At 38.8% G+C, this 27,976-nt stretch overlaps 1 protein-coding gene across 2 annotated transcripts; it reads right to left on the reverse strand.

Annotated features, from left to right (window-relative positions):
* Positions 1–529: 529 nt before the first annotated feature.
* On the reverse strand, positions 530–27,700 carry LOC131686039 (glycoprotein 3-alpha-L-fucosyltransferase A-like). 2 transcript variants are annotated; one of them, XR_009304917.1, is made up of 6 exons: positions 26,699–27,700; positions 26,222–26,315; positions 2,741–3,315; positions 2,269–2,452; positions 1,499–2,201; positions 530–1,433 (listed from the first exon to the last, which is right to left on the reverse strand). XR_009304917.1 is itself a non-coding variant. In XM_058970154.1 (5 exons), the coding sequence occupies exons 1-5, from the start codon at positions 26,782–26,784 to the stop codon at positions 1,686–1,688; spliced, it is 1,455 nt and encodes a 484-aa protein (XP_058826137.1). In that variant the 5' UTR covers positions 26,785–27,700; the 3' UTR covers positions 530–1,685. The 2 variants fall into 2 exon arrangements, 1 of the variants encoding a protein (XP_058826137.1); XM_058970154.1 differs by having other exon boundaries at positions 530–2,201.
* Between the last annotated feature and the right edge of the window lie 276 nt (positions 27,701–27,976).

A 27,976-nucleotide genomic window follows, 5' to 3' on the forward strand; every position in this document is an offset into this window, starting at 1 on the left:
CTCCGTTAAGCTACCGCTATGAGCCGTGTAAAATAGACGAATTTAAAACAAATTATGAATGAGAGAAACAAAAAATATAAAAATTGAAAAACGGATGGGTATTCTAGAGCAAATCAGTTATAAACTTTCAACGAAAAATTAGAGGTTGGCGGGCCCATAACTATGAGCGAGATTGAGGGGAAATATGAAAAATCCTTTGCCTTCTGCTTGCTAGGAGTCGGGAGTTCCGCTGGAGTCTAATAGCATGGTCGGTAAGCGAGTATAACTCATGCATTCCACCGACGCAGACAAAAAATTCTTCACGATTTCTCGTTTAGGTGTCATTCGTTTCTATTAGTTATTATTTTTCCGAAAATAGCCAATGGCTGAGTCTTGTTACAGAGGTATTAAATTGACATATATATTTTAAAAGCACATTTTTCACCCATATCATCTAAACTAAATAAGCCAATTTACTATAAGGCTAATGTCATCCAGTAATCTAATCTTTTTACAGTTTTCCTTTAGTTTAAATTTTACAACAAAAAGATTCACATATCCTTATCTTTATTACCATTTTGAAATTAAGTATAAGTAAGTATATTCTCAAGTAACACAGCATTTGCTCGAAATCGGGTTTACCTTTCCTATTTGCTTCATTCCATGCATCGCCATACAACCTCACGTTCGCTCGGTAGTTATTGTTCCTGACTTTCTGAGAACGACACTGCTTGCATTGTTCGTTAAACTTTTTATGTACTTACTTAACAACTAAACGTGCATGCGCGTGGTAATTTGACTTAGAACGCATTTGGTAATTTAATAAATTTATTGTTTCGTTTTACAATAAAGTACACTGCTTTTGACATTTGTAAGTAGAATTTTAACTAAGCTGTCAGTTGAATCTAACTAAATTAGTACAATAATAGTAATAGTAGTAGTTGTAGTAGTAGTAATAGTAATAGTGAAATGTTGAATGAGCGATTTTCATCTGGTATAGCGTTATCACTTGCGGTTTTGTTTGGTTTTGTTTCCATTTTCGATATAAGATTAAAAGTACGTGAATAATACTGATGAGATAGTGTGTGTGTGTTTGTTTGTTTGTTTGACTACTCAATGATGCGACTTATTGAAACAGATAATTTAACTAAGAACAACAACTAACCTAGTATAACTAAAATCACAAATGAGTGGATATCCTCATGAATAGAATGTTTTGTTATTAGTCTTGGTTTTAGTGCTTTGCTTGTCTTATTCCCATTCGGTAGGGAGATTCACTGTTCTTCATTTTCTTTCTTGCTTTGTTAAAGTTTGTCAATATCTTTAACGACGAGATTTTTTTTGTTACTGTATGTCTGTTTTTCATTTTTTTTTTTCAATCTTTTGCCATTGTAAAGTTGGACTAGATCATCTTGCATGGTACTGGTACGGTTAGTTCAACAAACTATAGGCTTCTGTAAAGATAATTGAAGTTCATCTTTTTATCAGAGAAAAGCTAATTCCTTTGTAGCTTTCCCACCTTCGCGTATATTTACGTTTCTTCACGAAACAATTCTAGATATTTTTTCTGCGTTTTTTTTAGAATGAATTTGTTCTGCAACTGTCTAATTTATTGTTAGAGACCTTATCGTGACAAGTTTGGTTCGGCCCTTCCCCAACATCTTCGAGACAAGTCCGGTACGGCGTCTGACTAAATAATGATTCCATCACTCTTCGCTAATGGCATCCTTCCTGGCCCGAAAGTTTCGCCAGGACCCATTAGTACAGACACCCGGTCCGCGCCACCAATCGTTGATATCTTCGTATCCCTTGGGCTTTTGGAAGGACGCTTCGTCGTGCAGCATGGCACATATCCGGCACCAGAAGTACGTGTTGATGAATTCACCCGTGCCTTTCCACTTAAAGTATGAATTGTACAACTCATCGTTCCTATCCAGGATGTTCAGATATTCGGCCAGTTCTCTCGGCGAGGCAAATTCATCCACGTGAATGTAAGATTTCTGCGGCGAACTAGCTTCGTAATCTTCCGGTCGGGCACCCATCACGATCGGCAGGATGTTGCGGTTCAGTGCATTCACGAAAAACTTCTCCGTGATGTAGTCCTTGCAGTTTGAGTTCTCGAACGCCAGGTAAAACTTGTAGTCCCGATCCAATATTTCGAAGCACTTTTCTGCCGTCGAGCGGGAACATTTGTACGTACCGCAGGCACCGTAAATATCCACCTGAAAAAGGATATTTTTTTAAATATTTTTTTTAAATTTAAACCATTTAAAAGATGGTTACGCTTACCTGAATATGCTTCTGCAACTCGTGAGCATACTGGAGACGACCATTCCGGGCCCCGCAGTTGGACACGAACCAAGCCACTTTGCGCGTTTTGTTCAGCGCGTAATTGTGGTCCTGCTCGACCTGCCGAATTCGAGGATCAAAGTATTCCCACTTTTCGTAGGGTGCCACCACGTCACTGTCGGTTCTGTAAGTTGAGAATGATTACTAATTTGCTTTCATTTAAAAAAAAAATAATAAAAGCTCGTCTTCTATCAATATATATGAAAGGATCCCTAAGCTCACATGTAGATTCGGTTCTGATACAACCGCAGCGCAATTCATTCTTCACATAAAAACCCACAAAACGTGTTACAATTGAATCAAAACATGTAATCCATGTGAGTCTTATCGCTGAACCGTGTAATAATTAGTACCGGCTGAAACTTTCAATGTCACCGGAGCGTGACAATGTCAACATCACACGGCAGCTTACCTGTAGGTAGCCGTCCAGTTGAACACATCGGGAAATTTAACGTGCTGCGTGTGGTACGGGCACTCGAGGAAGTACATCATGTAGATCTGTCGAGCTGACCGCGGAACAGCCGGTGGAATGTAGTGATCTTTGAACAGGATCAAATCGGCCATGGCAGCTTTTTCCCGGGCAGCTGATATGCTGCACGTCGACACCGGACACTTGGAGTTGAGGAACACATCGCGGCCGGCCTTCACATTCCACGGTCCCAGTCCGTTGTAGAGCAGGATGGTTTTTAATTTACCCTTCCGCTTGATGGCATCGTAATTCGGAGGAACGAACATCAGCTGGTTGGTGATTCGATCGCCACGTTGTGTCTCCGACGGCAGTAGTCGAGCGTTTCGTTTGTTGGTTTTTCGATTCCGCCGGACCGGTTTTGGGTAGCGAACTCCGTTCGAGAAGTACCATGGTCGCTCACCGAACGTTAGCTCATTCAAACTGTGTGGCGGGAACTCGTCCAGCTGGTATCGAGCATCCAGCACGGTGTCGTCCTTTTTCGACCGATCCGATCCCGTGCCGTCTGTTGTGAAAGGTGACTGAAAAATATAGAAATGCTTAGTTTAGCTTCAGAACTACATTTATGCTTAAAAACTACGATTGTCAGTTCCAAAAATAATGTTGCTATCGTATAGTAATTTGTTTCATGGCCCAACATAGCCAACTATTATCGTTTTTTCGTCAAAAATGGTTTTGTTTTGGAATTCTGATTGATGCAAACGGAAGATAACTCTTTCTCAACTACATAATTATAAGGTCATGATCCGAGGTAATTGTGGTTGAAAGCTGTCCATCTGTAGAGTTGGCTTCTAGAAAGGTATCTCCGTCAGAATTACTCACTACAATTGCAGACGAGACGGAAAATGTCACCCACGAAAACACTGCTTAAGGTCAATGCATTTGGGGTACGGTTCAGATGTGCTGCGGGCGTAGGGACGTCACGATCGCGTGGCAATGTTCACGCTTGAGATCGCGTTGCTCAGATTATGTATAGCTATACCGTTCACTAAACATTCGAGTCGTTTTTGTGTTTGGGAAAACTTGGGCGCAGATGTGTGTAGATGATAACGATTGCATGGTCGTCTTTGTGTATTATTGCGAAGGGCTCGAGTGATTGTATGTTAACATGTTCGATCGCGTGTGTGTGGCTGAATGGTTCATGGTATCAGGAGCTAAATGGATCACTGAGACAAACGCTAAATAGCTCACGAAAACGGGAGCTTAACGGCTCACAGAAATGCCTTGCGGTAACTTGCTGCTGGGTAATATCCAAGTGGAGGTCAGTGATAAATGACTCAAGTACGCAGACGATCTATAAAGGGTAATAGATGGAGAGAAAGACGGAAAATAAGAGGAATATCGGGAAATGAGTGAATAGATCAAGCGAGGCTCCGAGTCAATTTCAGAAAACTCGTAAGCAAAAGGCTTTGTGATGACCAAAATCAATGGCGTCTTCATGTGCAGCTGTTATGCACCTACAAGGCAATTGGCAATTTTATTAACTGTACTCTTAAACGATGTAAATTGATAGTATAAATTGCACAGATCCCTTCTATGTGTACAAAAGTGGAGGCCATATACGTGCAAATCGGTATAGTAGAACTATGAGATTTACGACGAATTTTGATCTCATGAGAAGCTATATACTATTATCTAGGTTTTCATTTCGAGTTTGTATATGATCAACTTTACAATCCCACATGAAGGTTCATACAACTGAATGTTCTTAATGAGTTATAAAGCTTATGAGTTGCATTCAGATAGTATGTGATAGCAAGAGTATTTTTAAAATAAATATTATTAAAATAAAAAAATCAGGGTAAAATTTCCTATAATACTATTTTAACTGATGTTTCTCATAGTTAAAATTACTGTTTTATGAACATCGATTTGTACATTTACCTGCTACCAGTTACTACTTCCAGTTTCAATCCTGCGATCTTCGTATTCCCAGCTTGGTCGCTATGTACTCATCTATCTATACACTGTCGAGCCACGACTATTTTTGATAATTTTTATCTCTTTGTGATTACGATTTAGAAATACCATAATCCAATCTAAATATGGTACTCCAATTATACCTTCTATACTTGTCAAATCACAACCGACGTTTTTTACACAAGCCATTTTTCTTAATAGGTAAAATGCGTACATTTTTATTGTTTAAATATTGAAAGAGTTTAGAAGAGAATTTGTGAAATGTTATAAAGAGGTGATTATTTTTACGAACGATTTTGCAGTTTAATTCAATTGCAAATTGATTCATATACAATGTTTCAAAATTGTCATAAATATTCTAGATTTACAATTTTGTTTTAAGTTGACGTGGACTCATAAATAACTTTAACCCTCAAAAAAGCAACCGGGTCTCAGAGGCCCGGCACGTTACAATTTTTTAGTTACAAAAATGTGTATATAGTGTAAGCTTGGGCATGGAAATTTTGATAAGTAGCTTTGAAATCTATAACAAAAATAAAGAATTGTGAAATTTTCATCTATGGAGTGATGCGCAGCTATGTTTGAATTTTTTACATGCACAAAACGGCAAGCCGGGCCTGGCAGGCCCGGTGTGCATGCAATATTTACTAGGAATACCACGGGTTTTATACATTAATATTTATCTGAAACAAACATTTTGATGAGTTCATCTTCATATTAGCAGGAATTTTTTTCATGTTTTGATTGATTTTATCTTTTCTAAAAATCTTGAACGTTTGAGCGAATTCTATACATTTCTTTTATAAGAAATGTAAAAATAGCATACGAGAGGTGTGCACCGATGCATTTTTAATCGGCGGCGGCGTAAGCGACATTTTTGGTCGGCGGCGGCATCACGCAGTTGGACCCTATCGGCGGCGGCGCGCAGGCGTGTGTCGGCGTGACGAATATTGACGCCTATGTAACTAAAAAAAAAATCTTGACAGTACAATTCCTTTCCCAAATTTTCGGTTTCTATTGTAACAGACTTCACAGCACATACAAACAAACGTTACAGCTTAAAGAAAATCTAAAAAAATCATCGCCCACGATGTACTAGCGACATCTGTTGAATACATTGCACAAAATGTAATTCTCGCAACCATATCCATTTTTTTTTTTCAACTGAAGCTCCAATAATGCCCACCCTGCTTGCCAAATGCGAGATAATAAATGAAAGGTGGAACTATTTTTACAGTTGTAAAATTTGAAGAACGAAATAGAAAAATTGTCGATGTCGTATACTACGACTTCGCATGAAATAATGATTGCAATGGACAAATTTGAAGAATGCAGAGTAACGACTGTATTTCAATGACCCAAAATAATTATTTATTGTTCTATATTTGGGAAATTAAACAACGGTAAAACAGTTTTTGTTTTGTTTGAGGAAATTAATTGTTATTGTCGTTTCATTGTTTTTTGTTTCTATTTAGTTCATTGGCCAAAATGTTTTTCATTACATCTCTCGAGATAAAAAGCACCTATGATTTAACGATTTCAAACTTCACACAACAAGAAAACCAAAACATGTTTAGGAAGGAAGAGAGCCAGTTGTTAAAAACAACGACTTCCAGCTAAATATATAAAAAGATTTATGTAACTTTGCTGACGGTTTTCAGTTAGGGATAAATTTATTCTCTAATAATAGTTTTCTTTATTCACATTTTGGAATAAGCTTTTTCTAAATGTTGTTCTAGCCGCATTGACGGCGTTCATAACACACGTAACGAAACATGCTTTTCTCTTGAAACTTTTTCGTTTCGTTGTTCGTGGTACTCATACAGAGAAGGCATACTAGCGCCACCATCAAATCGGTGGTGCATATATGAAACAAGCACTATCTGTCAAGTTGTCCCTGGGTTGTTTACCGTCGCTCTTTTAGAATCCCGCAGATATCAGGTACCCTAACACGAGGCGTTATTATTGGCATTACTGCGCTATTGAAATGTCACTTTTAATGATTGTGTAAGGACACCTTTCAAGGTAGACACATTACTTCATTTTCCAGGCTGGTGTTTACTTTTATTTCTTGTAAGTACAAAATCGCCACGATGATAAGGAATACGATTCCCTGGCACTACATTTTCTTACAACGTACGATCTGCTTCTATCTTGAGTGCAAAGCATGCTCGATGTGGAATCATACAGATCTACACCTGACGAAACCTAAATATACAGTTACTATCAATCATAATCATTCCACGACTTGGCGTGTTAGCTCCTGTTAGGTTGAAACTGATCACTAAACAAGTCTGATTAAAAATGGTCTGAGCTTATCTCTAGTTTTCGTAGCACCTGCACTCCGCCAATTTCTCCAGCAGTTCCGGGGACCAACAAATTCTAATCCATTGCATACATTCGATACACCGAATCAGGCAAATTACTAACATCCTGTTATGTGCTTACTTACCGATCGGCATCGTGTTGTAACTTAAGAAATGGTTGTGAACAACTCCCACCTTGGGCACTTCGACAAGAATGAATTTCACATTTCCGGCCCATCTTGTTTCTTTTGGCACCGATTTGTAATTGAAATCGACCGTTTTTTTCTACGAGTGATGAAAATTCATCTCGTGTTACGTCTTATTTGTCTGTGATACCGGGCTGGTGCAACTGACACTGAAAATCTTTCTTGAGTGGAGCTAGATCACACGATGAATAATTTATGAGACTAGAAATCTTACCCTCTGCATCGCCACATCTGTGCACCAGCGTCGCGAAAAGTCAAGATCACTTTGCTCAACTATTCTTCGAGAAAATTTTTTTTTAAAATAGGTCACGATTCAATCAACTATAAATAAACCTCGTATTGAAAATATTTTTTGTGTTTTCACAAAACTAGTTCACGCAAAAAAGTTGACATTATATGTTTAGTAGGTGGTTGTGTCTGAATATGTTTAATATTTTTATGATTCTAATTCATAACTCGATGAAACATTGATTTGTATTAACTTTATTGACTAAAACAGTCAAGAACTGAACGACGTGCAACGATTTTCGTAAATTCTCGTCATGTTATCGTGATATTTTTGTCTTGAGCTTACCGTTGGATTTTGGATGAATTGTGGCTAGGTAATGTATTTTGCTCAGCGCAGTTTCATTTAATTCCGAACATTTCTCTGAATTTTAACAAAGGCATAACAGGGATACAGCTCCTAGTAATGTCTTTGTATCTAATGCTCGTGCCTATGAGACTGGTTGCTAGCAGTTGTACACAATAGCTCACATAGAAATTTCCAAACCAAAAAGCAGAGCGAATAATCCATGAATAATAGTCTGAGTTCTTTGTAATTGTTTACGTAAGTATAATGAGATGATGTGGAAAATTAACTACTTCATGAATTACATCATGAACAGTTTCACGAGCTCGACTGGTGAATCGTGTGTAGTATATTAGGAATTAAGAAACGGTTAAAAAATCAATGAATAATACACTGAGTTCCAGTGAAATTGATTACGTGCAAAAATTAGCATCAGGCACATAATCGTAAATTTCAGGCACATATATCTTGAAAGTGGATTTTTTTTAATTTGTGGAGCATTTCACGCACACGAATTGTGAATTGAAACTTATATGCTCACAATCATAACCAGTTGACGAAGCAAGAATGGATCTTTGAATTATATAACGAGTGTCGTGTAATGGTTTTCGAGAAAATATCAAGATTATTTTAATTTTGTAATCCAATTGACGACCACTAATACCAAATAATGATCAAGATGTGATAAATCATGAATCAGTTAACGTCGTATATTCGGTCCATAGACAATGTTCCTAGATTTGTGGATAAAATTATAAGTCAACAATTTTAGAGTTCGCGAAATGTCGGCGTGGGAAAAATGCATCGGCGGCGCGCCGCCGCACAGTGGTCCAAAACGCGAAAAACGTGATCGTTTTGAATAACTTCGAAATGATTAGTTATAGCGATATACTATCTTCGGAAGAATTTATGACAATGAGGCCCTCCATCTTCATAATTCAAAAGTTTGATGATTAATCCTCCTATACGTGAGATACAAAATTTATTTCTCATATAATTAGAGATAGCAAATTGGTGTATTCTGCAAAGTTGTAGTAAATTCTTCTACAAGAAACTTTACTGAAGGTGGTGATAGTCTATCTTTAATAGTCTTTGAGATATAGAGCATTATTAGAGGACATACCGAAAAAATCATTTTTTCCATTATAACTTCTTTCCAAGATTTTTTGGAAGTTCAAAATGTTCTACAAAACTATCACAATTGATGAAATACAAAATTTCGGTAAAAGAAAGCAACTTAATATGTTGAGCAGATTCTGAGATATTCACGATTTTTATTCGAAAAATAGCCTACTTTGCACTCAAATAATTCATGAACGGGCAAAAACGGGCAGACCACTCTATATGTATTTGAAAGTACAAAAAAGATGCTGCAAAATTCTGTATGAATCACTTGTATCCGGTTGTACCCATGGCTCTAATAGCTGGATTTAAAGAATATCATTAATTAGTCTAAAATATTGATACGAAACATATTTGGCAAAACTGTTGAGATAAAGTGGTGGTACCTTCGGCAAAGTGTCGGGGAATATTCTTCTTAGAAACATTGCCGAAGACACCAGTTTGCCATCTTTACTAGTTTCTTAGATACGATGCAATATTTATGGAAAGCCTACTAAAAGCGATTCATTCGGTAATCGCGCATGCTTTGATTACAGTGCAAAGTAGGCCATTTTTCGAATAAAAATCGTGAATATCTCAGAATCTGCTCAACATATTAAGTTGCTTCCTTCACCGAAATTTTGTATTTCATCAATTGTGATAGTTTTGTAGAACATTTTGAACTGCCAAAAAATCTTGGAAAGAAGTTATAATGAAAAAATTGATTTTTTCGGTATTTCTTCTAATAATGCTCTATATCTCAAAGACTATTAAAGCTGGACTATCACCACCTTCAGTAAAGTTTCTTGTAGAAGAATTTACTACAACTTTGCAGAATACACCAATTTGCTATCTCTAATTATATGAGAAATAAATTTTGAATCTCTCTTATAGGAGGATTAATCATCAAACTTTTGACTTATAAAGATGGGGCGTCTCATTGTCATAAATTCTTCCGAAGATAGTATATCGCTATAACTAACCATTTCGAAGTTATTCAAAACGATCACGTTTTTCGCGTTTTAAACCACTGTGCGCCGGTCTACCGTTCGGCGTCGGCGTACGTTAAAAATTATCGGCGGCGGCGTGGCGCGGCGGCGCAGAGGTCTAACGATAATGACCTGTGTCATATTTTTTTTGGGTAAACCTAACTCTATCGTTATTGTCTATTCTTTGTGTTATAGTTGTCGTAATTATTCAAATTGTAGGATCTAAAATCAACAAAAAATTGAAATGGTTATAAGACGATATGTCGATGTTTTCAATCGTCCCAAAGAATCTGAAATAATGGAAGAAATTCGAGCAAATTCAACAGCAGACGATTCCGAAACTGATTTGCAAAGCGAGGAAGAAGATGTGAATGATATTGCTTCCGACGATGAATCTGATGCAGAAAAATATGAATAAGTACTCCGGTTATGCATCAGAAGAAATTAATAGCAACCCAGAAACATTTATTGGTCGTGTGCAAACGAAATGAAGCTCAGAACCAATCGACAGTCGACGTGATCTTCCGAGTACTCACATTTTGGAAAAAATTTTGACCTTTTTACATTCATCGCCTTATACGCTGAAATCGGGATTTGCTGCGTGTTCGTTCTCATCATCCTGTAATTCCGGAACCGGATCAATTAGAAATTCAACAGCAGCCAATGGGAGTGCTGTACCTTTCATTTGAAGATAAGTTTGTAAAAATCGGTAAAGAATTCGCTGAGAAATAGGTATGACATTATCTTAAGTTCCCCCGGTGCATCAAGAACCGCCACAGCTGGCCAATGTGGTCGAAGTGCCTTCGGTGGGTCATTAATGATCTAGACATGCAAAGCCAAGTAATGTTGCACATATTTTTATATATATATATTGCACCATTTGGACATCATGGTGGTATCAGTTTCTATGAAAATTTGCTGTGTGATTGTACTCTTCAACACGTAACTCCAGAACCGAAAGTCGGATCAATAAAAAAAATCAATAGCGACCGATGGGAAGGCTGCACCTTTCATTTGAGACTAAATTTGTACAAATCGGTCCAGCCACCTCAGAGAAAAATCGGTGAGATTGTTTGCCACATACATACATCCGTATATACACATACAGACATTTTACGATGTCGACGAACTGAGTCGAATGGTATAAGAGATGTGGCCCTGCGGGCCTCGGTTAAAAATCGAAATTTCGACCGATTGCATAACCTTTCTATATGAAAACGGCAAAAAGGAGCTTGAATTTAGACGGGCCTGAGAGGCCCGGCTTGCCCTTTAATGTTAGGATTTTAGCTTGCCTTCACAAGGGTTAAGTAAATGTTGTATTTCGATCATAGATTTGCATTTAATTTGAACTTTGTACAACAGAACAAAATTTTCGCTTGCGCTATTTATAATTTTGATCTAGTATGTCATTATTTGTAATTTATTCTAATTTTTCTTATACGATTGCTGGTGCAGTTCAGCCTGGAAAAGTAAACCGAGCAGTTGAATAGTCGAAAGCCGGTGGTCATTGGTGGTGACTTCAACGCCTGGGCTGTGAAGTGGACAGTAGAGTAACCAACACAAGAGGATGTATCCTGCAGGAAACTCTAGTAAAGTTCCGATGGCACATTTCGAAGAGACGGGATGGAGTCTATCGTTGACGTCATATTCTGTAGTCCTTCATTTATGGCGAACATGGACTGGAGAGTGTAAGAGAAGCATTCCCATAGCAATCACCAGACGATTCGCTACCACATCGGCTAAGGAACCCTTCTGTAGCACGGAGAAGGACGTTGAAGCATTTTAGCCGGACAGCGAGACCGAAAACGTTGATGCGGCTGATCTATCAAGAAGTATTGTGACGGCTTGTGACGCCACAATGCCGAAAACTGGAACCACACAGAAGACGGCGTCCAACCCCGGGACCGGATGGAATACCAAACGTGGTGCGGAAAGCTGTGATCCTGCCATATTCGGGAATGGTACTGAAGAAATGTTTAGATTAATGCAACTTCTCCGAAATGTGGAAGGAACAAAAGATGGTGAAGCTGCTAAACCCAGTGAAATTTCCGAGTGATACTACCTCCTGTCTACTGGATACAAGCTTGGAAAACTAATCGACGACCGGTTTCAACAACCGCGTCGACTATGCCTACGAAAGGTCAGCGAAGGCAACGAACGGCATAGCGAGGATCATGACAAACGTCAGCGGTCCGAGAAGCAGCACGAGACGTTTGCTAGCTAGTGTTTCGTCATCGATACTGTGATATGTGGTTCCGGCCAGGTGTGCACTAGAGCATTGCAAAAAAAAATAATTCTCGAAGGTCCCCCTCTCTCATATTGTGACAAATGTCAAAGTAAGCTCAGATGCCAAATTTCACATCACCCCCGCCCACTTCGCTTGAAGTTTTTGAAATTGGTACTATGGGAAAATATGGAGGGAAAATATATTAAATGCTATAAGTTTTGAAGTAGCGCTCAGAAAATTACAATTCATACCTCTATTTAAAATGAAATAACCTTAGTGTTTGAATTGAGATATTTCTGTTTCTCCCGATAGAAATAAAGCGAAAACCAAAGAAATATCAGTATCGGGAGAACTTCTTCTGCTGGGAAACTCCCCGTCGGCGTAAGCAGGATTCACCGTCGGGGACTAGACTGTGTAGATCGCGACGAGCCACCACCAGGAATCACCGGACTGACCTCGCAACCTGGGGCTGGTTGGCTCGGTTTCGGGAGAACTTCTCCCGCCAAGGAAGTCTTCATCGGAGTAAGCTAGGTCCATCGTCGGGGACTAGACCGAGTAGTTCGCGAACAAGTCGAGAGCTCAACAAGGAAGTGGTGTAAAATGGCACAAGAAGAAAGCCAAAGGGTTCAAGAACTTGCAATGCTGAATGGTTCAAGGGAACCGATTCGCAGTGCTGAATGGCACAAATGAACGGAAGGACTCAGCAAATTAGACAATCTGGGGTTACCCCCCCCAGATTGTCCTCGTAGGGGAAGATCACTAATTCTTTACCCAAAGCTAGCTTTTCTATTGTCATACAGAAAATGCCACGTTGTTCCCTGCTAAAGAACCAAACTAATAAGTAGTCGGATTAGAGTGTATGCTATGCAAATAGAAAAAAAACCCTCCCCGAAATAATACCGTAAGGTAGTGCCGGGGAGGAATCAGGTTGCATGCTGAAGTAGTTGTTTTAGTGGGTCGGGATGCTGCTTCAACCCTGTTCTGAGTTGTTAGTGTTTGTTCATTTTGTTCCTGCTCAGGGCGTTTTTGAACATTTCTTCTGCTCTCAAAAAACATACATACATTCCGGAAGGTTACCAAGCTGTTGATACCAATTTGTAGGGAGAGAGGGTAACAATGAAACACATTTTTTCTACAATTTAATTTCGATGATAATAATTGTTATTTGTGTAACCAAAAGTGATACATAGTGCCACTCTGTTGTTAACTAATAGATATATTTTTTCAGCTGGTGAAATACACGGGAAATAACATTTTTTGGATAATACAGTCGGTGGTAAAATGTATCAGTGTGCCCCATGGGTAGGGACTATGAAACACGATGTCGTCTATAGTGAAATATTCTACTTATAATTTTTTTTCTTTTATTTTGACGAAGAATGATCCTAACGCTTTAAATTAAAGTTATATTGAGGCGAAAATCGTTTGTTTGCGAAAGAATCCACTATATCATCGCGTAACATCGAACCAAAATATATGCATATTAGCTGCAATCCTGAAATAAGAGACAATTTCTACAAAACTTGCCTAAATTTACTAATTTTGCACTATATGAGTAGTATTTACTGTGGAAAATCAGAACCCATTCACATTTTGAGTAAGACCGCAAAAACAAAAAAAATCGCTGTTCCCCATACGCCATCGTTCCACAGTTATCCAATGGGTCTATTCATGAAAAGTGTGTAATTACACAGAACCATGAGAATAGGGTTGCCACCTCCGGCAAGGCTTCCAGGATTTTTACAGACCTGGGATAGGCTTGTATAGAAGCACTAGTGTTCGTTGAAACCAGGCCTACCTGCTGAATTAAAGTGAGACAAGTATAAACTCTTGCAGTCTTTTTGTAACTCGTCAAGGTATCAATTACCAAAATTGACTCACATTCACCGTTTAGTGATTTGATTTGGCATAGCATAATGTACACCACTGTTCTGAGCTTTTCTTATTAAAATATCAAGTTTTTGCATTTGTAAACCATTTCGACGCTTTATATATGTGTGCAATTTCAACTCCCCGACTTACACAAAAAAATCCAAATGCCCCGACCACTCTCGCTGTGGACGATAAGCCGAACAAAGATTGCCCTCTACCACAGCTAACAGGAGAAGTAGAGTGAAGCAGGCAGTAGAGGGGACACGGAATTGTTGCTGGGCGCAAATTCGGTTATTCATTATCAGAATCGCTAGGGAGGTTCCAACAAAGGTTTTCTCTCAGAAATTCATACAAAAATCGGAGATCGGCTCCAAAAACCGGAGTCTCCGGGTCAAACCGGGCGGGGTGGCAACCCTACATGAGAAGTTACCAAAAAACTTTGTTCGCGGCAAATGTTGAGCATAAAATATGCTATAAATAGCAATAGACTAAACATTTATTCAATGAATGGTAACTCATAAAGATGGAATAAAGTTTTTCATTGCAAATTTACTCTGGCTATCACAAAACAAACAAATATCCATTAAAAGAGATACAGTTATCAGATCTCTTCCAAAATATAGCAACACGTGTAAAGAATTAGAAATCGTGAAATATGAGGCAATGAGACGATTCTGATCATGCATTATGATTTTATTGCGAATGTTTCATAGTTCCTGCTGATCCACTGTTACCCTCTCTCCCCTACCCATTCCAATACGGTGAAATTCCACCATTTACCTCATGCGGTACTGGTAATGTTCAACAACATTTGTCACGCAGAATCATTTGCTTTGCAGAAAAACTTGAAGCACGTCGTCGAATGTAATGACATTTTATGCAGTATTGCAACGTAAATAGATGTTGACAGTATTGAAATACAGCTACATGACCTGGCACCACGTGCTAGTTCCGCTGCTATCAAACAACTCATGCCAAAATACGGAGAGGTGAATAGTGTTAAGGAAGATACTTGGAGGAACTTCTTCCCAGGACTTCGCAACGGCGTTCGTGTAGTGAGAATGCGTCCGACAAAAGTTCATTCGTCGAGATCGCAAAATGTCTGTGTGTGTATATGTGTATATATGTGTGTGTCAAATAATATCACTCAATTTTCTCAGAGATGGTTGAACCGATTTGCACAAACTCAGTTTCAAATCAACGGTATAGCGCTCCCATGGTTACCTAAGACGGATCTTGATGACCCCTGGGAACTCGCCAAGTTCCCAAACTAATGTCACACCTATTTTCCAGCAAACCCTTAACCGATGTTTACAAACTATTGATTTTCATTTAGTTCTGACTTTTGGTTCCGAAGTAACAGGTTGGTTATTGCTGTCTCATAGAAATTTCTCATTTAAACCGGTACAATCGTAATACCTCATAGGTTTAAAATCTATTGAAATGAACATCAAATTACTTCGAGTCGCAGGCCTAGATTACTGAATGCGAATCAAAAATTATTGGAATGTATTGTCCACTATCGATAACTCTGGAAGTCTCGGGGTTCCGGGCAGATCTAAAGCCAGGTGACGACTGAACCAAATTTCACTAATCTAGTATCAAATGGAAGGTATAATATGAAGTTCGGTGTTAAATCCTCCATCTACCTCTCCTCCTCTTACCTGTAAACCCGCTCCCCCCTGTCTCACCCACACCCTCTCAGACCAACCTTCCACATGCATCCCTTTCATCCACCCCGTATACTAAAATAAGTTAGATGATTTCTGACACATCCTCCCCCTTCAACTAATTATATCCCGTCCCTTCTCCACCATGAAGTTATCATGAAGACAACATTGAACTCACGATGATTTAGCTATATGCAGATTATATTTTTGTTTGTTTCAAGTGTGTCAGTATCGACATGTATCTTATCAGGTTCGTGAAAGTCGTGCACTTATATATGCTCATCAAGTGTAATAAGAATGAAATCGACACTTCCACAATGTTATATTGAACATTAAATCATAGTTTGAATAAATGAGAAAGGCACAATTGCACCACTAGGTGGATTAAAACAGGTTTTTGTGCCTCCCCTCACTAGCAAGCAGGTAGGAAGGTGAATCAAACTACAATTCAGATAAAGATTGATCGAAAGAACGTTTTGCCTTCCTTATATAAAGTAAGGCTATGCAATCACTGTAAAAATCGACTTTTTAACCGAGGCCCAGTGGGCCGAGTCTCATATACCATTCAACTCAGTTCGTCTAGATCGAAAAATGTCTGTGTGTATGTGGGTGTGCATGTGCGTGTGTGTATGTGTGTGTCATTTGAACTCTCACAATTTTCTCAGAGATGGCTGAACCGATTTACCCAAACTTAGGTATAATGCTCCCATAAGCTGCTATTGAATTTTTAGTTCATCCGGCGTTCGGTTCCGGAGTTACGGGTTGAAGAGTGTGAGCAGACAACAAATTCTCGTATAAACTGGTAACACCATGATGTCTAAATGATGTAATACATATTAAAATAAGTGCAACATTACTTGGATTTGCAAGTCTAGATCACTTATGACCAATCAAAGTATCTTTGACCTCATTGGTCACCTATGACGGTTCTTGATGCTCCCGAGGAACTCACCAAGTTCCTAAGCTAATATCAAGCCTATTTCCCAGCGAATTCTCTATTCTCTACCGATTTTTACAAACTCGATTTCAAATGAAAGATACAGTAATACCTTTGACTGCTGCTGAATTTCATTTGGTTCTGACTTTTAGTTTCGGAGTTACCTATTAATTAGTAAGGTCACACTGGAATTTCCCATATAAACCGTTACAAACGTAATACTTCATAGATTAAAAATCTATTGGAATGGTCACCAAATTACATCGATTAGCATTGCCAATCAAATATTCTTTGAATATATTGTTCACTATCGACAATCCCGGAAGTCCCGAAATGCGGGCATATTCCACAATCAAAATTACATCGATTCTTCGGTGATGACTGAACCGATTTTCTCAAACCAAGTCTCCATTGAAAGGCAAAATATGCAATTGAGTATTGCGTCACCAGCCCCTTGCTTAACATGTAACATTTCCCGTCTTGTCTGGAATTGTAGTCACTGATTCTGACGGGGTACCCTTCCGAGAAACTAGCTCTATAGCTCCAGTAACTCTTGAAAAAAAAGACATTTGTCAATGCCAAACCACTATGTATTCCTTATATAACATGTTCTGGGTAAGATATAATCAGTTTTATTCATTGACACACCTCAAGTAGGGTTATGTGCCTATTTTCGCTATACTAAGGAGGGTTCCTCACTAATTCATTAATTACTCGGCCTGCAGTCAATGGAATGGGTACAAATTGGTATCAACAGCTTGTCAACCCTCCGGAAGTCGCGCAACTAGTTCACTGAACGAGCTGCCGCAGCTGCTCTAAGACGATTTCGCAAGGTTTTCAGAGCAGCGTGCACTAGTGCGACTGCCGAAAGGTTAGGGACCAAGACAATAACCCAAATGCGCTGAAAACGGTGAAATTCTCGTGTTTGAACGCAACTCCTATTGTTGCGCTACCATTTGACTATTGAATTAAACAAAGATGGCAGATGCTGCTCTAACCAATGGTTTCAAACGGCTCATCACCCTACAATAATAAAATCTGAACTTGTTTGTTAAAACTCGGAACGTGAGATATGGGATGTTCGACAAAACAACATTCTGTTCATAGTAGCTCGTGATCTCGATTATATAGAGGGCTACTTTCTTCGGTAAACTTGTTCAGAAGATCAAGAGCTAGCCTGTCAAATCGGATGAAATAAAATTCTGCCGTTAGGTAGCGCCAGTGAGCATGTTATTTTTCCATCTTACTGTATCTCAAGATGCAGATTTTTAGAAAGCCTGTTTCGTTGCGTTGCGTTGTGACGATGATTTTGGCGGATTGCACACTGACTTCATCGTGTATGACTGCTAATTATCTAATAAGAGTTGCTTAGGAAGTGGTAAATAGGAATTCGTACCAATCCGACCCATATTAAAACCTCAACACATGATAGCCATCATTGCCAGCCGCCCGGCATCTCCATCGTTCACGGGAAGGATAAAGGATAAGGTAGACGGGAAGTGTTGATGCTCCACCTACTTAACGGAAGGACGACGATTCATCAGACTCTTCCATAGGTGTCGCGGAGTTGGTGGTTTGGAAGGGTATAAGGTCTAGGATTTGCTCCAAGCAAGCGATGCGACCTGTAAAGAATATTTTATTATGTAGTTGTTTAGTTAGTCTTAGATTACAGGATCATTCGAAAAAGAAAATATCTTGTTTAGTTTTTAATTCTTTTTAAACTCTGGACAGCCGGCTACCGAGAGTATCCTGTTTCCTAAACAAAAGCAATTTGAACTCCTCACAGCCGACCGTGGGAGTATTGCCTAGAAAAGCTAATCTTATCTGGGTAATGCGCCGGATCACTATCTATTGTAACGGTATTTAGACAGAATTCGCTACTTCTTCTCTACGATATATTTATTTAGTTGAAAGCTACCGAGTGATAACACGTTATACAGACAAAGAGTTATGATAACGCGAGATGTTATAAATCAAGGTATTGCATTTCCTATTTTACGTATCGGATGATTTGTAAAATACACGTATACGAGCGATAATAACGACCATTGAAGAGAAATACAAAGAATTGTTAACCTGATACACGGGCTGATTAGCAATAACGGAACTTGAAATTAGATTAATAAAAAACAGACGCGGCTAATTTTCAGTATGTATTGACACGCGATCATCGACACTAGTCAGATTAAAGTCTTGTTGCGGCTAATTTCCGATCAGATATTCATTCTTACGATAGTGTTTCCTTGATTAGATCTGTTCGCACCCTCTCATTCTGCTACTATTGACAGAAGGCTGATAGCACCCAGTCGTCGCCGATCTAAGGACCAATTGTCATCAATAGACTTAGACTCGCGTGGAGGCATGAGATAGGAGACTTGTGAGAACTAAAGAGATTAAAAAACGATGAAATGACATGCTCCGTTCTAAATCCGAACTCAGCTATAAGCTTCTACAGCTGAATTGAAACTCCAAACGGAAAATAGCGTCTCCTTGCCATTCCAATCCCTTTAGTGAAGACTATGTTATCTCATCGTTTGACGACCATGTTATTTTTCCCTCTTACTGTATCTCAAGATGTAGATTTTTAGAAAGCCTGTTTCTAGGACGAAGTTGCTCAGGAAATCAAAACCTACGAGGTATACTGAATATTTCAGAATGTACCTAATGTATTTCAATTTTCCGCAAAGTTGCTCACGAAATCAAACTCTAATGTTATAGGGTTACTGTTCCCCAATTCATCTTCGCTCCTGGTGGGATCCCATTTGAATACATTATTTACATTTTTAGTTCAATCTGTGCTCAAATGAATTATATAAAAAATAGTGTTTTAGCTTTTATAGTTTTTCTGTAATCGTGCACGGAATTTTGAAAAACTTGGTTTTAATAAAATGGGCTTGAAAGCGTTTAGAAGTAAAACAATCACATTAAAAGAAACTTATAGATATGAGATGTTAATCAGCTATACTTTGAAACTTTGCAAAAATTTTCTTTTATAATAATTCTAACAATTGAAGCAAAAAAATCGATTTTTTAAGCTGAGGAGATGAGGAGACCCCTTTAAACAGAACGTCTTTTCTTGCGGAACATCACGCTCAAGAGCACAAATCGTATCTCAGTCAATCCGGCGCAAGTTTAGTCTTGTCCTGTCACGAAGTTAGTATCCGATTCTGATGAGATAAAGTCGAAACGCAAATTTCATAGCTTATGTTTTCAATGTTAGTCTTGACCCGAAACTACGTGTAGCGACTGGACGCCCAAGAAAACTTCCAAAGTTAATGATACTCATAACAAACGAATTCAAATCAGCTTCGAGGAGCAGGAATAAGCTGAAATAATCAGTGTCACCTCCAGAGGAGGCTTGCGAAAAATAAACGTGTTGATAGGAGCCCCAGGGAAGTTCTCTTATCTAGCAAACATCTGGGGACTCGATCACAGACCAACTGAAGAAGGCTGATTCCGAAACTTCAAAACAAACGGCAACTTCATCCTATGGTCAGATGAGACAAGCAGGATTAGATTTGGTGAAAAACAACAGGTTCGAAGCTCAGAAAATTATGAATGTTAGTCACAGTACATCAAACATGGAGAAGAGAATATTATGGTTGAGGGTTGTTTTTCTTGGAATACGGAGGTGATCTAATTTGCTGGATCAAAAGTATTATGGGTCAATATGCTCATTTTCTATTGATTAGATATTTCATACTATGCTGAGCTAAAATGTCTTTGAAGTGGTAGTTTATGCTAGACTATGAACCAAATATTGCCGCTCGAACCATTAAAATGTGGTGGTGTGTTGTTGGTAGTTTGTTGTAAATAGACAGTATTACCGATCATGGATATTTGTCATGTATGCGCTAATTCCCTCAGCCCTGAAAAGTCCGTTGTCTGCAGTGGTACATGTCATCACAGCTTTCACCTGTGTTGGAATCAATAAATCCCATTTCTCTGCATGGTCAGCAAGAGTGAGGCTACTCTGGTTCTGCGAAAACTGTCATCTTAACGTTGAACCAGCAGTCTATGATAGAGAAACGTTGATCATGAAAGCATTACGTGAACTCCTGATTAGAATGGACTCTATGGATACACGTCTCGGTAATTACGGTGAAAACCTCAGAAAAATAAACAAAACCAGTTCTCGTCAGCACAAGAAATCAAACCCAATACATAATTCAACATTCCACAACACAATAGACCAGCTTACTCTCGATGATTCTACTGAAGACTTGAACCGCTCCAGATCGTGCAATGAAACGTCATTTTTTGAAATATTGGATGAGATTAACAGCACAGTAGCAAAACCTGTCGATAAATTTATCGTGAATACAAACAAACGTGTTCAGATCCTGGATAGTGTGAAAACAAACAATGCATTCAATAATAATGTACCATCTACATCGGCTACCACTAATAGATCATCCACAAACATCGCTGTTCCTCCCCAGACCTCTGTGGCACCCGTTGGAGATGCCATGTCGCGCCTGAAAGTTGTCGTAAGAGAACATTCGCCTAAAGACTCCGCAGTATTCTACGTAACACCGTTTGCTCCCGATCAATCAGAAGAAGATGTGAAGCTACATGTTTGTGAAATTTCCAACTGCAATCCCAATACGGTGAAAGTGGTGAAACTTGTACCCAGAGGCAAACGCCAAGAAGGTCTTTCATTTATTTTATTTAAAATAACAGTTCAAAGTTATGTATCGAATACCGCCTGTGATAGCTTTTATTGGCCTGATGGTGTATCAGTTCGACCTTTTGAAAATCAATCAAAAAAGGACAAGTGTCGATTCGAACGAACGTTGCATAGAATTTAGTGAAAATATGCAAATAGCCCATCAGTCGGCCATAAGTCGTGATCTTAGCTCAATCACCTATCCCAACTGCCCCTCTGAAAACCCTTATCCTAATAACTATTTCAATGCAATTGATACTCGTATTCAACATCACTATCTGACCGACATTGAGTTAAAAAGGCTTATTGCTAAAAAGTCAAAAAACTTCATAAACATTGCCATGCACAATGTTCGCAGCCTCATTAAACACATAGACAACTACAAAATAATCTTTGATCGTAGTGAAATATCAGTATTGGCTGTAGTTGAAACATGGTTGCGTCCGTCAAATACCAAGTGTTCTGTTGATCTCTCGGGATATCGCATAATTCGCAATGACCGTACAACTAAGAAGAAAAAGCGTGGGGGTGGAGTAGCCTTTTACTTGCGAAAATCTTTAAAATATAAAGTAATAAAAAAATCAGATAGTCATTCGGACATTGAATACCTTTTTATTAAACTCACCAAAGCTAATCTCGTATGCGGTGTAGTCTATAACCCGCCATGGGCAAAGATGGATAGCCTTAATGATTTTTTCAATACGACTACCGAACTTGCTGCCACTGAACCGAATATAGTCATTTTGGGTGATTTCAACAAAAACCTATTGGATTTTTCCAATGAAACTGACTCTTTCGTCGATAATATACGGTCCCAATCACTATGCATTTTACCTTCCAATGCAACATGCCATAAACCTGGCTGTAGACAATCTTTGCTAGATTTGATACTGTCAAACTGTTCCTCCAAAATATGTAAAGTTCATCAAGCCTCTCTTGTTGGAATAAACACATGACTTTCTTTGCTTTGACTTTAGATGTCGCGAGCCTACGTCCCACCCGGAAACGTACAAAACTCGTGATTATCATAAATTAAATAAAATAATTTTCATGCGTGAACTCACGAATATTGATTGGCAAGTCATGAATAACCTGATAACGTCAGATGAAAAAGTATCCTTTTTCAATGACAACATTGTTTTGCTCTTGAATCGATTAGTACCTTTAACGACTAAAACAGTGGTAGATCGAACAGCACCATGGATTGACAATAACATTCGTCAATTAATGGATCAACGAGAGATCGCTTATGAAGAATGGAAAATCGCCAAAGATAACAGGTATTCTTGGAATAAGTTTGCCAAATTACGCAACCAGTGCAATAGTTGCATTAAGAAATCACGTCTGAAATACGTTCAACATGTTTTCCAAGCAAAGCTTTCGTCGAATGAATTGTGGAGAAAAGTGGAACAGATTGGCTTAAAAAAGTCTACCGCACTATCCTCTCCTTGTGATGTCACTGCAAATCATCTCAACAATTACTTTGTATCAAACAAAATTCTCTTCTCATTCAACGAAGAACTCAACAACAATAGGAACGGAAACTTTTCCTTCCGGAATGTCATGCAAGATGAAGTGGAAAAGCATTTTAACACATCAACTTACGGATCGATAGGCGTTGATCAAATACCAATAAGTGTACTAAAGCAATCTTTATGTTTCTTACTTCCTATTATTACAAATCTGTTCAATTCCATTATAACAACTTCGTCGTTTCCAACCTGTTGGAAAACATCTCGAGTTGTTCCAGTTCCGAAAGTTGATTGCCCCACCAATGCTTCTGAATTTAGACCCATTAGCATTCTACCTGCATTGTCGAAGGTTTTTGAGAGCCTGATAAACGATCAACTGATCCAGTATCTTACAGAACATGATCTACTCTGTGCCTTTCAATCAGGATATCGCAAGAACTGCAGCACGACAACAGCATTAATCACAATTGATAATGATATACGTCAAACCCTGGATAAGTCCAAAATAACCGTCTTAGTGCTACTCGATTTTAGTAAAGCTTTTGACTCCATCAATCACCGGTTGCTTATTCATAAACTGAATTCAAATTATCGATTTGAAAATACAGCCGTAAAGCTTATTTCCTCATACTTAGAGAAAAGAAATCAATTCGTCGAACATAATTCCATAATTTCAAAATCACAGTGGAGTCCCCCAAGGTTCGATCTTAGGACCAACTCTGTTCTCATTATTTATAAATGATTTGCCCAGCGTACTGAGTCATTGCAGCTATCATCTTTACGCGGATGACTTTCAACTATACCTCTCTGGTGATAAAAATGAGATTGATAATGTAATTGCCAAAATCAATATGGACATAGTGAATATAGTGCAGTGGTCTAAACCTAATGGATTAATGCTTGATAGTAAAAAGACACAAGCAATTATTTTCCATATATCATCTAATGTTATAAAAATGATTTGCTAATATCAGTAGACAAAACCTCAGTCGCATTTACGGATCAAGTTGTAAACTTGGGGCTAATATTCGACTCTCATTTAACTTGGAAACCTCAAATCAATGCATTATGTAGAAAAATTTATTACAGCTTACACTCTCTCGTCAGTCTTAGAGAAATTAATCCTTTTCACATACGAAAGAAGCTGGCTCAAACTCTCCTGGTTCCCCTATTTCAATACTGCGATGTTATTTTTTCCACTCCAAATACTACACTATTTAGAAAACTGGAGGTAGCATTTAACTCAGTTACTAGATATGTTCATAATCTATCAAAGAAAGACCATATATCACAATTCAGCAGGTCAATTTTACGATGTACCTTCCAAAACTATCTGAAATATAGACACTGCACAACAATGTTCAAAATTCTACACGAAGGACCGCCTTATCTGACTACTATTTTTACAAAATGCAGATCAACTCGCGTCAATAATATAGTAGTACCCAGAATAAATTCAAACTACCTGAGAAATTCTTTTCGAATACGTGCTATTAATCTTTGGAATAATCTTCCTTACAACTATTAAATCCAATATCTCCTTAACTCGTTTCAAAATCGACGCATTTAAATTTTACTCATCCCTCAGCTAAGATCTACGTAGTTAGGCAATAGTGCATACTTGGAGAACAGTGATGTAACTTGCACAATTGTTAGGTTAAGTTGCTTGATAAATAAAAAAAATAAAAATAAAAAATATGGTTGGATGATCATAACATCTGCATAATGAAGAGGCTAGCTCAATTTTGAGATCTCACTCAAAATAAAAAATGGTGACAGATTATTAAAAAATCAATTGACACTGACCGCGAAACTAACCAGAACAGTGCAAAAAAAGTCAAGAAGCATGGTCCGCTATCTCAATTACTGGATGTCGCACTTTAACTCAGTCAATGTCGAGCATAATCCGAGAATTTATAAGAAACAATGACTGTACTACCAAATACTACACTCTTACAAAAAATGGTAATTACATTTGACGTAAACAACGTGGCGACGTATTTTTCTGTCAGATAATAGGAGTTTACATGTTCTGATATGTAAAAAAAATATAGTGACTCTTATGATGTAAAACTCAAACTGAATGAACTAGGAAAAGCCAAACAACTCACATTTTTACATGTAATTAAATGTAAATTTATTTAAATTGGGACGCTCCTTTTATGTGCATCTTGCAAGACGTAAAGTTACAAGATTTGTTTTGCTGTGTAATGATAGAATCTTCAAACTGAAGCATTAACTTACTTGAATCAATTTGTACAGAACTTATCTTATCGTTCCCTCAAACAATCTTACTTCGTATAAGGGGGTGCTGGGTCTAGTTAGAAGCGTCCTGCGGTACAAGCCATTTCTAATTCTAGACTAAGTCTATAGTTTGCGGCACCCGCGTTACAAATACCACACGCTATAGCTTAATGAACCGAGAATTCCTCGTCCGGTTAGTATCGTTCCGCGTAACAAACCAATACTAATTCTGCTCGTAAGCTAGTTTGACTCCCCGCTTGCGTTATAAACAAGAAAGTAAATTAACTTTGGATTTAACAAAGTGGAAAAGCGACGAAAGAACTTCAGGGTCGAAGTGAGGGACTTGTGTATGGTCTGGTATGGTTCAAAGTGAGACTGATCGATTTCAATGTTTTGATTCTGCCGAAAGGTTGCTTGTTCGCTGCGAAAAGCTGCTTGTAATTATGCGTCGGCGACACTGCTGTACACTGGTCTTATTGGTGACTAATTTTTCGAAGTTCAACTATACTTTCCTAAACTGGCACCAACATGCTGCCAGTTGGACGATATATACAAACTATATACTAACAGTTACACATTAAATCTAAACAAGTCACACAACATGTATGAACGCCTAAAGCAACTGGCTGGTGATGTCTCGGTTAGCCAAGCACGGAAGCTCTGGGTCGCAAACCGAGACATCACTAGGTACCAGTCAGATGCTTTTGCGTGAACTGTTTCGATTTAATATCTAACTGTCACCAATTTAGTCTAAGTTTGGATATATCGTATAACTGGTAGCAAGTGGGTGCCAGTTACTGACGAGTGGAACACGAAACATTTAAATCCAACTTCCCCATTTCCATTTCATTGTTCTGAATCCTTTGAAACGTTTTTTTTTGTGATAACGACTTTAACCATGTCATTTGAATATTTTTGTAAAATTTGATCTTATATAGATATCTGTTTTCTGTAGTTTAAAATTTCATTTTACCCCTAGTTCGCCCACATGTACTTTGTCTAGGAGCAAAACCAAAGTAACTCTCGAAACTATGCAGAACAGTCAATGGCACATCGTATGCTCGTTCATGCTCCGATGTCGTGCCATCCTAGCTAGACGATAGCCCTCCAGATGATTATGCATACCCGCACGCACACTCAATTACCATAACCTACATTTATGTGCCACATTTTAAGCTCTCTTTGTCACACCAAGTACCAATAGTAGAACAATATAGCCTGATGAAGTCAGTCTTTCGCTTACCTCATCTTTGGCGCTATCCTGATTGTTGTACTCCACCTGGAACTCATCTCGATTGTAGACGGGACGCGCTGTTTTACTGCTAAGCTCTCTGTCTCTGATGTTTGGAACGTGGTAACAGGAAATCAAAATTCCATTACATTTATCAAGTGTCCGTTCGGGGGATTGTATGCAAAATGTACAGAGGGAAAACATCGGAGAGCGTGGAAAGAATTCGGATTAATTTTGAGACGTGGTGAAAATTCTCCCCCCGTTTTCCTCTGCCACCGGGATAAGGTGGGTGTTTTGGAAAATCGATACCACCGCACGCACGTACAGTAGTAGCATTCGTCGTCATAACTAAATTATTAATAAAACCATGAGAGTGGCCCATATTTCTTCCTCCTGGGCGAAGGAACGGCGATACACGTTGTGACGTACGATGGCATCGATTTCCACAAGAAATAGCAGGCTGTGCGTTGGAAGGCATGCGATACTCACCTCAAGTTAAAAACTAGCAGAACAAGCACGGCGAAACACAAAACAAGGAAAAAACACTTTTTCGGCGATACTTTGGGGAATCTCATGATCGATGCATTTCAATGTTTGATTAGGCTCAGTCTCAAATCCCCCGCTCCTTGCGATGGGATGCGATTTGTCAATGAAGCTGGAAGAGCAGTTCCGCGGTTACTTGAATTTTAATTTTCTTTTTAACTTAGAATCGCGTTTTTTTTGCGACTCTGTGAGGTAATCGATTTCCAGTGTTATCAAATATGGGTCCTCTGATGGATCACACCGTTGTAGCACTGGACTTATATAACTGGCTGTCTAATAATCCACGGTGGCACCGAAAACGAGCACAACATCTTCACTAACTTTCTATACTATTTTTTGGTAGTCCTTGACTAGCATTGGCACTACTAGTAGCCACATGATTTATTGTACTATATCACAGGGAGCATTACTGCTATGACCAACTGGACTCACGACTATTTTTCATGCACCACGCTCTCATCTCGACTGAACTGATTGCTGGTGCTAGCGCTGCTCCGGGCTGATGCAAAGTAGAAACATTTTTCCTCTCGCGTTTTCCGATTAGCATCAACACTGGTTCCAGTCATAGCATGTCACGCAAAAACCACTGGAACCCAAATGCACACAAGAACCAACACTTAAATCGCAATTATATCCAAGTAGGCCACATAATTTTGAAACCGGCCGAAAGCATAGAACTAACCTTTTGTGCTTTGTTGTATGGTCGTTAAATTGATAACGAAAATTGCCCGCTGTCTGGCATTAATATACGCCTATTTTTCAACACCGTACCGGACTGAGTCTGCTTTTGACGCCCTGTTTCGTCACGGGCCAACAACGATTTGTTTGTCACGATGTACTTTTCTAGAGTAATCGAAAATCAGAATGTCGCGAAAAAAAATGGTTTTGGGTGCCACAGCCCATAAACGTATTAGCGGAATGAAACGCACCCTTCGAGCCCGACCAGTATTCAACTGGCAGCTGTGTATGTGTGCATAATTTTGCGCGAGAGCTACAGGGCTTTAAATCTCACAGTAGGCTAAAAAAGGGGGTTGAATGCATGCTGCTCTCGCGCAAATGTACATACCCGGACTTGCAAGGGGTGGTTGCCGCCTGACGAAAAGGTCCTTTCACGTGAATCATTTTGTGTGGAATGCACTAATACATAGGTCTGTCATGGTGGAAATGTCATAAAGACGTTTGGATCACTCGGCAGTAGGCCGTGTGCTGTTATTTCGAATGTCA

This window comes from Topomyia yanbarensis, chromosome 2, assembly GCF_030247195.1.
Source record: "Topomyia yanbarensis strain Yona2022 chromosome 2, ASM3024719v1, whole genome shotgun sequence".
In the NCBI taxonomy this organism is placed as follows: domain Eukaryota; kingdom Metazoa; phylum Arthropoda; class Insecta; order Diptera; family Culicidae; genus Topomyia; species Topomyia yanbarensis.

Excerpts from the sequence above, each read along its gene's own strand:
- LOC131686039 (XM_058970154.1), bottom strand. The coding sequence starts at position 26,784 with ATGAGATTCCCCAAAGTATCGCCGAAAAAGTGTTTTTTCCTTGTTTTG. Across the intron at positions 3,316-26,221 it reads AGGATAGCGCCAAAGATGAG|TCACCTTTCACAACAGACGG; the intron begins GTAAGCGAAAGA and ends TATATTTTTCAG. Across the intron at positions 2,202-2,268 it reads AGTTGCAGAAGCATATTCAG|GTGGATATTTACGGTGCCTG; the intron begins GTAAGCGTAACC and ends ATCCTTTTTCAG.